Genomic DNA, 14091 nt, shown 5'->3' with positions numbered 1-14091 from the left:
TTTCTGAATTAATATGAATGGGCACTTGCCTCTTATTGATCAAAAGAAAACAATAAGGACTTGGTTAAAAACATTACTGCTAAGCGAGTAACATATTATAATAATGAATAACAAATTTGATAATACCATAAAGAAAGAATATGTAAGAAAAAAGACTTATAATTTTGTCTAAAGAATATGTAAGCAAAGAAACTACTAATTTTATCTAAAAGATGAGAGAGACATCATTTCTCCTAAATATTATCATAATTAATATACGCAGCGGAGTGCTTACAGTGAACACCATGTGATTCTGCACAAACTTACATTCACCTTGGCAGTTGCAAGAAATGAACCGGTACCCTTAACATAGCGGCTATAGCTTTTAGTAAAACAACAACAACGTGTTGAGTCACGAAAAACAATATCTTTATCATTAAGGAATTTCAAAGGATTCAATGGTATATTGCTAGCTAATTAGTAAGGGAATAAATTACAACAAACTACACTATAGAAATAAGTCCCAAAGTAAATTCAATAATATCTAGATAGCTTCCAAAGGATACCCATGGCATCACCCCATCTTTCAATCAAGCTCACTGGTATCCGGTATTGATCCCACTTTGAACTCCCACTGTTTTCTTTGAGTGTGCATGACATAAGAGAGTCATTTTCGGCAGTTGTCCCATTGTCATCATAGTCTTCCGAACTGCAAAATTTGCTAGAATGAACTAGCATCTCTTTTTCACCAATCTCATTAAATACTTGTTTAGTGCAGTAGTCTTTTGACTTGTTATCAACTTCCACATCAGCCATGTTTTCACAAAAATTTCTTGAGAAATCCATTTCTATGCAACTGCAGCCATTATTTCCGAAACTGTGGAGTTCAAGAAAATCCTTGATGGGTCTACATAAAGTATGACCGTCCAATTCCACCTCATTCCCATTTATAGCATTCAGAGATACATGAGAATCAGTTAAAGTATCTTCAGTTTCTGTAATAAGTGGCCGGAAATCCAAGATCAACTCTCCATTCAATTCTGGCCTTGGAAATGACAAGGGCATTTTTTTGGCCTGGAAAAAATATCAAACTTTAAAATAAAGATCAAATGGTATGATATTTATCATTAAGAGTCTTCTACTGATGTTTTAAATTCTCAAAGAACATTATTATTTTTGTAAATATCCCAATTTCATACCTTATACCACACACGTGATCTAAGTTGAGCAGGAATATGCACTACAGATTCTTATGTAATAATTGCTAAAATAGGATCTACAAGCTAGGTACAACACAACATCCAACAAAAGAGTCATACTATTAAATGGCTTAAAGATGACATGATCAAGCAGCATGTTTGATGTTCAGCTAGCTCAACAGAATCTCACTATTGAAAGAAAATTCCAATCAAATCATGTATTACATAGAACGAAGTTTGAACTAGGAACTTCCCAATGTGTGCAGCATTAGAACATATTATAATTAAATTGGATAAGTCCAACAAAAATTACTATAAGGCAGTAGAAAATATTATGGTATTAGTATGATATAACCTGTTAATTTATTTTCTCAGGTTCTTGTACTAAATTTCAAACATTTGATAAAGGTGCATGCAATCTTGAATATTGCTTTGCAGCAATTTTTAAGAATTATCGGTGTTGGATATCCAAGGCCAGTTCTACTTATATAAGCTGCAACAGAAAGGCCAGTAACAAAGAAATATTTTAACATCTACTGATATTTAGTAGCAATCATTTGAAACCAAGATCAAATCATGATGTATTTATCGGTCAGGATATTTAATGAAGCATCACCAAGACATGCACAAAAGAAACAAACAAAATATATTACAAATTATGGATAGCAAGTTAAATGTATACAAGTTTTGATTACTCGTCCTTCAGCACAAAATCAATATTTCAAAGTAATGATAAAATTAATACGTTAAATCATTGCATTCATTAAAATGAAGACACAATTTATACCATACATTAGTGAGTTATTATTGAGTCACGTTGATGGAAATGGAATTCTTCTTCAGGAGAATGCCAAATTTCACATGGGAAACCCTTCCGGGTAAAAACCCACAGCAGATCAAAAGCATTCAATAACCAAATATAAACCAACCCAGATTACACAAGTGAGCACCAACCTTCCTCAAAGCACCAACTTTGTTCAGCGGAAGAACCAACTTGGTCCACACATGTGGTACTTATTCCCTGATTAAAAAACCTTCGAAATTCAATTGCTCTGTTTGCATATGTTCAACATATACATAGCAAGTTAAAATCTAGTATGAGGAAGATCCTTAATCAACATTCTTCACACCATGCATTGAGTTCTATAAGTCACTCTGTATCCCATCCGCGTGTTCACACCTCTTTGACTCTCTTCTAATCAAGATTTTAATTTGGAAAACTCTTAATAGATCTGTCAAATGGTTTCCAAATTGTCAGTATGATGTTCCAAACTTTCATGGTATAGCCTTGACATAAGCATTCATAACATAGTAATAGATGATCTAAAGTTCGCTTTTGAACCATCTACCTTTCATGTAGCTTCCATTAGCAAGATATGTGCTGAGCTGATGTTGGTCCTCAATTACGTTCTCGAATTGTTCAGCCCAAGAAACGTCTACAACTTAGTCTCCAGTCATACCATTTGCAGATATTGTCATGCTGAATTCTATGCCAAGTTGAATTCTAGGCAATATTATTCATTCATTACATCCCATCAAAGACTTTGGTTGGAAAGAAGATTTTGGTGTTGCATACTCTAAGGAATGTCTATTGTTTCTGGAATATTTGTGATGCTAATTATGTCTCTTTAAGAAGAATTAAATTCGCTCTACCATTGTTAATAATCTTTCTGATAAACGCTTGTTGGCTGCTCCCAGATCTCTAGCATTTCATTAAATATCATTAGTAATTGTTTGCGATGACCACACAACTTTATCTGATCTCTTTTATGTCTATGTAATTATTAGCAAGAGACTTTTACATGATTCTTATTGTCTAATGGAGATTTGCAAATTGTTATCGTATTCCATATTTTTTAGTTTCTAGTATTTTATCCTACTTGTTGTGGGGTTGCAGGATTTTTCTTGCTCATTTCTGCATTCCATGTAATTATTTGTTTAGAGTAGAGAGCTTACATTGTGCCCTATTCATCCCTTGAATGAAGCAGCGGGAAAAACGGCCTTCACCCTTGCCTAGCACATCAATGCACAGAACATTTTCTGGGAGCTTAAGACCATACAGTAACTGAAAACAGCTGGAAGTGTTCTGAGGTTTTCACGACATCGCCTCATTGCAAATGGGGACCCGACTTTTTTCTTAGCAATAAGAGTAAGTGGTCTTAGGAGTCTTAACTAGTGGAAATTTCAAGTCTCCAGGCCTTAAGAGGGATGTAAATCTAATTTTAGATGAAGTCAAAGAATGGAAAATAGGTCATGAGGTGAGTTGGCAATATTAGGGATCACTGAAATAACCTGAGATATGCTTAGAGTGTGTTGAAGAAAATTCCTTGGCGCTGGCGAATTCTGCCAAACCAAGCATAAAATTCATCTCCCTTCGTGAATCTTCACGTTAAAAAGAAGAGCCCAAACATCAATCCCATGCCTTGACTCGTGATGGAAAAGGGGAAAAACAAATGAAGGTTTGTAGAGCCTTGGCGAAGTCTTGAGGATGTCTTTAAGGCAAGTAAAGAAAATCATTGGGGAGGCAGGGTTAAAGTTTGGCCAGAATTAATGATAAACAACAATAAAGAACAAAAATTGGTACAAAAGACACAAGACATTTATCCTGGGAAAACCATTCAGCTTGAAGGAAAAACGCAGCCACACCAGAAAATATCTCTTTTATTGATATAAAAATGTTCTAAGTACAAGGCTTTAACTTAATATAAGTGTTTTCACACAAAGTTATCAAACATACATATAGAATTAGGAGACTCTTCATATCACAACCAAAGGTCTCTTCAATTTCTAAAATGAAGTTTCATATTTCCACATGCATGACACATGTATCTTCATATAATATTATCTAAAATATTATCATAAATATCTTCTCCAAATGTAAACACAATACATAGGAATTATCTCAATTTCAATTGCAAAATCAGAGGTAAAGATCTCAACGCAGCTACAATCATCAACCCTCCCTCTTAGGAAGAGAGAGATCTTTAGTATGGCAAGCACACATAGCTGCAACCAAAAGAGGTCAATAATAAATTATCATCACATAGATTCTCATTAAAACATGTTATCTCAGCATAACAACAATTGTAATGTTCCTAACCACACACCCGAGTTCTTTTGAGGGAAAACAACTAAAGGAAGCACTTGATGGTAATCTCAATTTCAATTTCAAAATCAGAGATAAAGATCTCAACACAGCTACAATCGTGATGTGAATATCAGGATTTAACTGTGTGATTTTGAGTCAAACCCGATGACCCATGTTTCATGAGTAGTGATTCAACATGAATCCATCTCTCATGAGAATAAATGTAACACTTAGCACTCATTGGATCTAGGTGATGCTCATAGGGGTGAAGCACCGGGACTTCCCGGGAGGTCACCCATCCCAGTACTACTCCAGCCTGAGCGCGCTTAACTACGGAGTTTCCTCCACAGTTAAACCCAAAGCTTGCAACCCCATTTGCAAAACCTTCACCAAGTGTTGTGCCTTATGAACCATTCATTAGAAAGCCCCTTAAGCTCATCAATTAATAAGTAGGAGATGATTTCCACAGCTACAATCGTCAACACTCCCTCTTAGCAAGAGAGAGATCTTTAGTATGGCAAGCACACATAGCTGCAACAAAAAGAGGTCAATATTAAATTATCATCACGTAGATTCTCATTAAAACACGTTATCTCAGCATAACACAATTGTAATGTTCCTAACCGCACACCCGAGTTCTTTAAAGGGAAAACAACTAAAGGAAGCACCTGATGGTTATGCCTAAGAGCGACACAAGGGGGAAAGTACCCGAGGGCAACGCCCGAGGGAAAGTACTCGAGGGAAAGTACCCAAGGGCAACGCTCAAGGCAGCACCAAAGGGAAAGTACCAAAGGGAAATGCTCAAGGGAAAGTGCCCAAGGGTCGCACTCGAGGGAAACACGTGAGGGAAAGTACCCCAAGGAAACACCCAAGGGCAAGGCTTAAGGTAAAGTACCTGAGTGTAAGCACAATGGGCATAAAGACTTCAGTGAACCAGGGGTATATAGTGAAGATTGGAGGAGGGGTTTGTTGTGCAGAATGTTTGAAGCGAAAAGACGCAAAAGTGTGCGACGGTGGGTTCAATCTAGGGGACACATGAGACAAATTACAAAGCAAACACATGGATTTGTAGGCATGGACAAATAGAATGCCAAATCGCATGGATACCAAAGATAAGTGCCAAGTGCCACGGATACCAAAAGTAATTGATAATAACACTTCTGATGAGAGATAGAACACCAGATGGTTATCGCCAAAGCCAACAACTCAAATACATTAGTCTTCAAATGATGAAAGTGTTTCAATTACATAGGCATTGAACAAGATCTACAGAAACACAAAGCACGCCAAAGGGCAACAAATGACAAACCTTGCACACCAATGAAATATTCATACCATATTTCCAACGGCAAACTAGGGTGATTGTGAACCACCAAAATTACATTCACCAAATAGGGAGGATCTTCCACCTCCGAAATGGCAAACAAGAACTCTAACTAGATTTCGCAGTACAAAATAAAATCCAAAACGCATACCTGCAACCTACAAATTGGCTTTATAAAGTGCTTCAACGAAGCTTCCCAAAGAATTACAAAAAGTACTAACACAACCAACACCTACGAAAATAAAATAAAAATGGGCCCCCTTATTAATTAATTAAAGGTCCATTTATAATATTATTAAAATTATGGGAGCATTAATTAATGAAAATACTTTATTGAAACTGAGGATATTGCAAATCCATACCGCCCAAAGATTGCTTGTCCTCAAGCAATTCACTATGTGATCAACATCATCAACTCTAAGATCCCAAATCAAACGCGGAGGCAAAACATGTGAGTTGGCATCAAACCTCTGCTGCAACACATAGTCATCCAAATTCTATTGCGCCACTTTGATATAAACATTGTCGCTCCCTATACTAGAATCTCAACGATGCCAACTAATGAAATCCTTCATGTCATCATGTTTAACAATCTCTTTGGGTATGGCCACAAACACAAAAGTTGATGCTAACATGAACTTAGCCACAGACACGAACACAACCACTAACAGAGCCACAGACAGAACCTCAACAATGGAGAGATTCTTGACAAAGAAAACCTCAGTGGTAAAGAAAGCCTCAACGATGGGCCTAGCGTCCACTGACAAAAATGCAATAGCAAAGAGCCTCGACAGACAAAAGCTTGGCGACAAATAGAGCTTCGACAGACAAAACTTTGGAGACAGAAACAGCCTCGTCAGCAAGTAGAGTCTCTGCTGACAGAACCTTGTAGACGAGCAAAGCCTTGATGACGAGCATAGTCTTAGCTTACAAACCCTTGCAGAGGAGCACAGCCTCAGCGGACAAAACCTCAACGATGGGTAAAGCCTCGATGAAGAGAGCTTCAACATAGAGAACCTCAGTAGACAAAGCCTGAGTGGATTGAATCTTCATGGTGAACTATGCCTCGGTGGAAGACAAAGCTGTCGTCGGCAGAAATTGTGCATCGGCCGACGGGTCCCTTCGGTAGAAGTCTTGTTATGTAGCCGACGGGTAAAACAGTTTGTAGCGGGTATAATGTACTTGGCCGACGGATACCTTCGGGAAGGTTCGTCGGAAAGTATTTATAACCCCTTCGGGAAGCATTGTATTCATCTTATCATCATCATATGAGAAAAGCATGATGTACTGTTGGTATATGCGAATAATAATAAGAGTTCTGTTGTTGCTATTCGGTGTTCGTGTCTATTTCCTGTGTGCGTTGCTTAATTAATCCATACGGTAAACAAAATCCTTAATGTAGAGAAGCACGACGACAGTCAGAGCCTCAACGACAAGTAGAGGCTCAACTGTCAGAATCTTGATGGTAGGCAAAGCCTCAGCGGAGAGAACCTTGGCGGATAAAGCCTCAATAGACAGAGCTTATTGTACATAAGGAAGGGCTCCATACAGAACCTCAACGGTTGACAAAGCCTCAGCTGACAGAAGCTTGGCGACAAGCATAACCTTGCCGACAAGCAGAGCCTCGACGGAGAGAGCTTCAATAGAGACAACCTCAGCGACAAACGAAGTCTTAGTGGAGAGAAACACGATAGTAAACACAACCTTGACGACAGGCAAAGCCTCAACAGCCAAAATCTTAGCAGCAGACAGAGCCTCAACAAAGAGAACCTCAATGGAGAAAACCTCAATGGACAGAGCTTATTGCACACAAGGAAGGGCTCCATTACTCAACAAACTAAAGGCCTGGCTCATGAAACGGAGCAGTAGCAGAGCTTATGTCACCTTGATTTGTCCATGTTGTCTTCACAAGATCCATGTAGGCAACCTCTTCATTTTTTAGGTGTTCTCCACATGTAGGGGTAACAACAGATTCTAGTATATGCTCGTGTGGTTCTTCATTTTCTTCATGTGCATCATCTTGTTGTCGTCGCCAACTTCCTCACAAGTGCAAATGAGACTTTAGCTTTTCTTCACGTTGCTTATGCTTGAATAGTTTATTGGCCAATCTACATGTTGCAACTAAAGGAATACATTCTGTTGGTTCCCAAAACCACAGATTGGAATCCTACAAGTCTTGCCAACTCGATGCTGGGATATCCAACCGGTTATGGCCAACTTGACGGGATTGATCGATGCAATCCAAATCCCCTGCACTTTCAGCTCTGCAAAACTAAGGTGGGTGTACTCGATCCTGGACAAAACACTTGGGTCCAAGATACTTATAGCAAATCGATTAGAATACAAATGTATTGAAAGTTTCCCAAACGAAAAGGATTATAGAAAACTTCAAACTTGCAATATATGAATTAAGAATAATAAATGAATATATGAATGTTTTTTAAAATAAAAGTAATTATTATAGATGATTGCAACAAATGAATATATTAATTCTTCAAAGGAAAGATATGAAATAATTGCAAGCGTATGGATTGCAAATTATGGAAAATATAAAGACCAATGCCGAAGGGCAATAGAGTCAGTATTATAAGTTTAAAACATACAACTTTATAAAATTCTCTGTACATTAATTATAAACAATTTAGTAATCAACATGCGACAGATCAAATATATGGACACAATTTTAAAATAGTCTGGAATGTACTTTAACTCCTGTGGTTTGGAGACAAACTAGAAATAGATTCGAAAACAATTAAATATTTCTCAATATCTATGATGTTCAATTTTAAAATGCTATAATTGATCTTGTCCACTTATCTATCATATAAATTATTTATAAAATTAAAATAATAATTATAAAGGACAAAACTATATAATAACTTAACTCTAAAGCTTCATGCAAATAAAATATATATATTTCTTACTGATCATGCCGAAAATAAAATTGCACTGGAGACACTCCTTACAGATGATCCATCCACTGTAATTTGATCCTGGAATCGCATAAAAATTTATTTAATAATCCACAATCCACGAGCTTTGCTCGATCATTCAATCCTTTCCAATAAAGGAATATAATACATCAAAGTGCATAAGACTTCGATATGTGAAAATTTGCAAGAATATGAATTGTCTCGTTTTTCCAATGGCCTATATTTATACACTTTTAAGGGTGTCCATAAAACATCACACCCCTTTATAACAAATAACCACCAATATTAATTTTTAATATAATCCTGATTAAAACAATCGGTGGTCTAATAATTTTTAGGCCTTCTATTTCTTAGCGATGACAAAGTTGATTCGAAAAGTTCAAATATTGGAATTCTTCAACTTCGGATAATACTCCTCTCCCCCTCACATGTTCATATGTGCATTCCCTTCTCTTACACGGTTCTTTGGATATTTTTGCTCATGACAGATATCAAGTCTTCTGGTGGAAATTATTTTCCTTACGCATGCATATGTCCAGACATGCAAAAACAAAAGGCGTCGTTAGATACAAATCGCTACAAAACATCCGCCTATGATTAACGAATAAGACTCATGGCTCCTATTCAATTGCTATGCTCAGAAACTGATCCTGACGCATGTCATCTAGAAACATTCACATGCCAAACTCCATCATTTCTGTTATTGCCAAAACTTGCTTCTAGGACGTTGTAACTGTTTGTGAGCACATCATAAATCATTCATATGCAAAGAAAGACCATCAACACTAACAGTCAATGATGGTGGTGACCTGTTTACTTGTTTGCCATTAATTTTTCTCACACAGTATCCACTTCTTTGCTTCCACAGTGATTTCCATATCATTGATATATTCATGCTCTCACAACCATCACTCGCGTCTGACCACTTCTATCCTTATCATTGTGGTATACTAATTTATCTCATTGCACTATGGATGCAAGCCCAATAATCATCTGATGATATCCTGTTCTGAAAGTCTGGTAACAGGGAAAACATGTCTTTCTACCTGTTTGTAACATTTCCTTCACAGAGCACTCTTTACAACTTCTATCCTTCCAGAATCAAATAAGGTTCCAAGAATTTAGAGATTGTTTTCTCGGGAAAATATAAAATGGCATAAAATGTGATGAATACATTAATTCTGGGTTGTACAAACATTTCTGTGCAGATGTTGTGTTCAGCATTTGGAGAATTCCAATGGTATCTTGATAATAACTTTATATTGTTTGTCACTGTCGTTCATCCAAATGGTAATTAAGCTCGGATCCTGTACGTGAACTCAAAACTCTTGCTCAATGAACTATTAGATTTTGTTACACAACTATATTCATTGTCTGTGGCAAAGACCTTTGTATTGTCTCTAAGTTCTTTTCGGTGCACGAATTGTCTGACTTGAGGCTCAAACCATTAAAGAGTTCCCAACTTCAATACACACCTTACAGTTCTGACCTATTTAGGCTTCTGATATCATCTCTAGATTTCACAGATATAGTGAAGATCGTAACAATGAACTGCCCCTATACAGTGTTTCTGTATTAGACTCTCACTGTCCTCGGTTTTTCATCAATCTGACCTATGAAGAATTCCCCTGTGACTGCAAATATAAGAAATATTGTATCACTGTATTGCTCCAAGTGTGTGCCAATCAAAAGTATCTCCATAACTTGTGTCACAAGTCTACAAATGGCTTTCTGTCCAACTGAATCTGAATCAGCAATGATTCTATCTACATGTCTGTTGCACATTATTGCTTTGTCCAAGCTATATATGCTTAACCATTCTACCCAATTTTATGACTAGATCCTCTAATGGCCTCTCACAAAGAAGTAACTCCTGATCCTTGTGAAGTATACAAACATAAATTTCTGTACCATGCCCCTTTTATGTCTGCATAAATCTGAATGCTATCTTTCCTTGATCAACTCAAAAGGATTATCACCTAGAAAATTCATCTCCATGTATCTTTCCCCTGCAGGAAATAATGGGGAAAGCTATACACCTCTTGTTTATGCCAGTTGGGATTCTAAATTTTGCAAAAAATTGAGTTCATCACATTCTAGATCGCAAACAGCCAGTAACATAGATATGAAGGGTTGGGTATTTTCCTCCATCTCTTCAATGCATGAAATCATAAGGCTCTCCATAGAAACCGAAACCTTAGTACCATGATATTCCTTGATTGTGACCAAGAAGTGATGAAACATATCATGGGATCAAATCATGCAACTCAAGATCTAAGAGGACATTAGCTTGATATTTGCATAGTTAACCGATATTCTAAATCTCTTGCCAAAAGATACCGCTGAAGTCATCAAGGCTTTGGAAACTGTCAACAATCAAATGCAATATCTCTATCATAGTGTTATCATCATATGATACTCTAGGAGATGAGATTCTCAAGATCTCACTGAAACATGCTACAAATGCCAACTTAATTTCCTTGTCATAGTGTCTCAATAGCCTAGGTTGACTTGACGCATCCTTAATTAGAGAATGGATCCTTTGTTTAGATCTTGAAAGTAATTGGTCCACCTTACACAATCATACTTCTAATATATCTAATGGAAGATCAACACCCTCACTGAGTTCTTTGGCAAACTTTTGTAGTGCCTTCAATAACCACTCTATTACTGTTAGGTGTTGTTGCGTGATCCAAATCTCCCAATCATCCCAATAGGCTAGCGCTAGCTCTTATATGACTGTAATGTTCCCAATGGCACACCCGAGTTCTATTAAGGGAAAAGACCTATAGACAGCACTCGAGGGCAACGCCCAAGGGAAGAACTCGAGGACAACACTAGAGGGAAAGTCCAAGAGTGCAACACCAGAGGGAAAGTACTAGAGGGAAACACTCGAGGACAACACCTGAGGGAAAGTACCCAAGGGCGACGCTAGAGGAAAAGTACCTGAGCGCAACGCTCGAGGGAAAGTGCCCAAAGGCAATAGCTAAGGGAAATACCTGAGGGTAACACCCAAGAGAAAGTACTTCAAGGTAGGCACAATGGGTTTACGGACATCAGTGAACTACAGATGAATAGTGAGGATTGTAAGGGGGTTTGTTGTGTCGAATGTCTGGAGTGGAAAGACACAATGGTATGCAGTGGGGGGTTTAATCTAGAGGACACATGGGAGGAATAACAAAAAATATGGATTCGTAGGCATAGACAAATAGAATGCCAAATTGCATGGATACCAAAGATGAGTTTTGAGTGCCAAAGATGCCAAAAGTAATTGATAATAACACTTTAGATGAGAGACAAAACACCTAATGGTTGCTGCCAAAGCCAGTGACTCAAATATATTATTCATCAAATAATGAAAGTACTCCAATTACATTAAAAAAAATTAAATGTTGTGCAGAGAAGACCCAATCAAGACATCATCATGAATAACATCGAGAGATGAAACTTGACCAAAACAATCTTCACAGGTAACGAAGAAAGAAATAGCAGACTAGCAAGGAGGCTCTGCAACCACAATCTGTGAGCACGAGAACTTCAATACAGCAGAGATAGCAAAGAATAATAGACACAAATATCCGAGGTAAACATGATATCTCCTTCCACAACAAAAACATTAACACTCCCTCTTAGCAGAGAAGATATCGTTCACAAGTATTATGTCATGGAGTCTCTCCAACATGACGAACACCACAGCTACACCAATTTATGTTATACAAAAAAATAACTTTCTCACGGATTCTCTCAATGTGATAGCATCATGGATTCACTCAACATGATGTTCACCATGGCTACTCCCATATATAAAATAACCACAAGCTCTCATCCACTATGGCTACTTCCATGAAAATGAGCAACAAGTGCATACACCTCAAATTTCTCTATCCAGGAAAAAAATGCATTACAAGGGCTTGCATCTCAAATGTCTCTGTCAGAAAAAAATGCATTGTAAAGGCTTTCCATCTCAAATTTCTCCATCTTAGAGAAAAATGCATTACAAGGGCTTTCACCTCAAATTTTTCGATCACAAAGAAAACTACATTACAGGAAGAAGGAAGAAGAACCAGTGAAGCTGAGTCTCTCTCTCTCAGCAAGAACATCATTCTCCACAATACCAAGCTTATCTTGAAACAAGAAAACTTAACTCTAGGAAGTGGCTTGCTGAGAATGTCAATTGTCTACTCAACTGTGTAGTACTTGAACTCAACTACTTTCCTTTAAACAATATATCTTAAATTATGATACTTGATCTCCACATGTTTGGTTCTATCATGAAAAACATGATTAACTGAAAGTTTCACACAACTTTGCTTGTCACAAGGAATCACTATTGGTTCCAAAGCCTACCCAAACAATCCTGCAAGAAGCTTTCAAAGCCACAAAAATCATTCTCCACTATCACTGAAGCTGAGACTCTCTCTCTCTCAGCAAGCACATCATTCTCTACAATGCCAAGCTTAAACAAGAAAACTTCACTCTAGGAAGTGGCTCAGTGAGAATGTCAATTATCTACTCATCAATGCAAATGTACTTGAGCTCAACTACTTTCCTTTGAACCGTATATCTTAAATAATGATATGTGACCCCCACATGCTCTGTTCTATCATGAAAAGAAGAAATAACTGAAAGCTTCACACAGCTTTGGTTGTCACAAGGAATCACAATTGGTTCTGAAGCCTACCCAAAGAGTTGTGCAAAAAACTCTTGAACCCACACTAATTCTCGGGTTGCCACACAAGCTTGCAACATATTCAACTTTAGTTGTAGTTTGAGCCACACATGACTGTTTCAAGTTGCACCAGGAAATCATAGTTGAACCTAAGCTGAAACAACAATTGGAAGTGCTCTTACTATTAGGAACACACCCTCCCCAATCTGAATCAGAAAAACCTTGCAATTACAGATCTTCACAAGTATATATCAAAACATATCCAACTGTAACATGCACATCTCTCAATTTATGCTTAGCTGCAACAAGATGAATCTATCTAGGGTCACACATAAACTGACTGGGAGTGTTAATAGCATAACATATATCAAGCCTACTATTAACTAGATACATCAATGATCCAATCAATTGTCTACATATAGTGAGATCTACTAAACCTGAACTGGCTGCAACCTCATGTAACTTTTTCAAATATGCTTCCATAGGAGTTGACATAAAATTGTAATCTAACATACCAAATCTTTTCAAAATGTCAATAGCATATTTCCCTTGACTCAGGATAACCTAATTTTGTCTTTGTCACACTACTAATCCAAGGAAGTAATGCATGAGACCGAGATCTTTCATCAACAAACTCTTTCTTACATTTAGCAATGAGATCGCCCCTCTAGTGAATAGTAGATAATCAGCATAAAGAACTAAAATTGATGCTTTATCATCAATTACCTTTAAGTAGAGATTTTGATTTGCATCATTTTTTAGGAAGCCCAAGCTCGATAAATAATGATCAATTCTTTCATAACATGCACGTAGAGCTTGCTTAGGGCCATACAAAGCCTTTTTCAAACTGCATACATCTGATTCCTTCTCATGAATCAGAAAACCCATTGCCTGCTCAA

The 14091-nt window shown here is 37.3% G+C and overlaps 1 protein-coding gene across 14 annotated transcripts in view; it reads right to left on the bottom strand.

The window, feature by feature from the left end:
- The window catches only part of DNMT2 (DNA methyltransferase-2), a 183555-nt gene that overhangs the window by 92173 nt on the left and 77291 nt on the right, over positions 1 to 14091 (bottom strand). For 8 of the 14 annotated variants that reach the window (XM_089791325.1, XM_089791326.1, XM_089791320.1 and 5 more), the window contains 2 exons: positions 546 to 1053; positions 307 to 407 (listed from right to left, as the gene is read on the bottom strand). In XM_089791325.1, the coding sequence (XP_089647451.1) occupies positions 307 to 407; positions 546 to 1053 (609 nt within the window). Of the gene's footprint in view, positions 1 to 274; positions 408 to 545; positions 1054 to 14091 lie in introns of all 14 variants that reach the window. The other 6 variants (XM_089791324.1, XM_089791327.1, XR_016353762.1 and 3 more) reach the window with 5 other exon arrangements.

The sequence above is a fragment of the Cupressus sempervirens genome, chromosome 7, assembly GCF_028749045.1.
Source record: "Cupressus sempervirens isolate cs-2001-9-10 chromosome 7, ASM2874904v1, whole genome shotgun sequence".
Lineage (NCBI taxonomy): Eukaryota > Viridiplantae > Streptophyta > Pinopsida > Cupressales > Cupressaceae > Cupressus > Cupressus sempervirens.
Note: the sequence above shows the minus strand (reverse complement) of the source record. Positions and strands in the feature narration are given on the sequence as shown.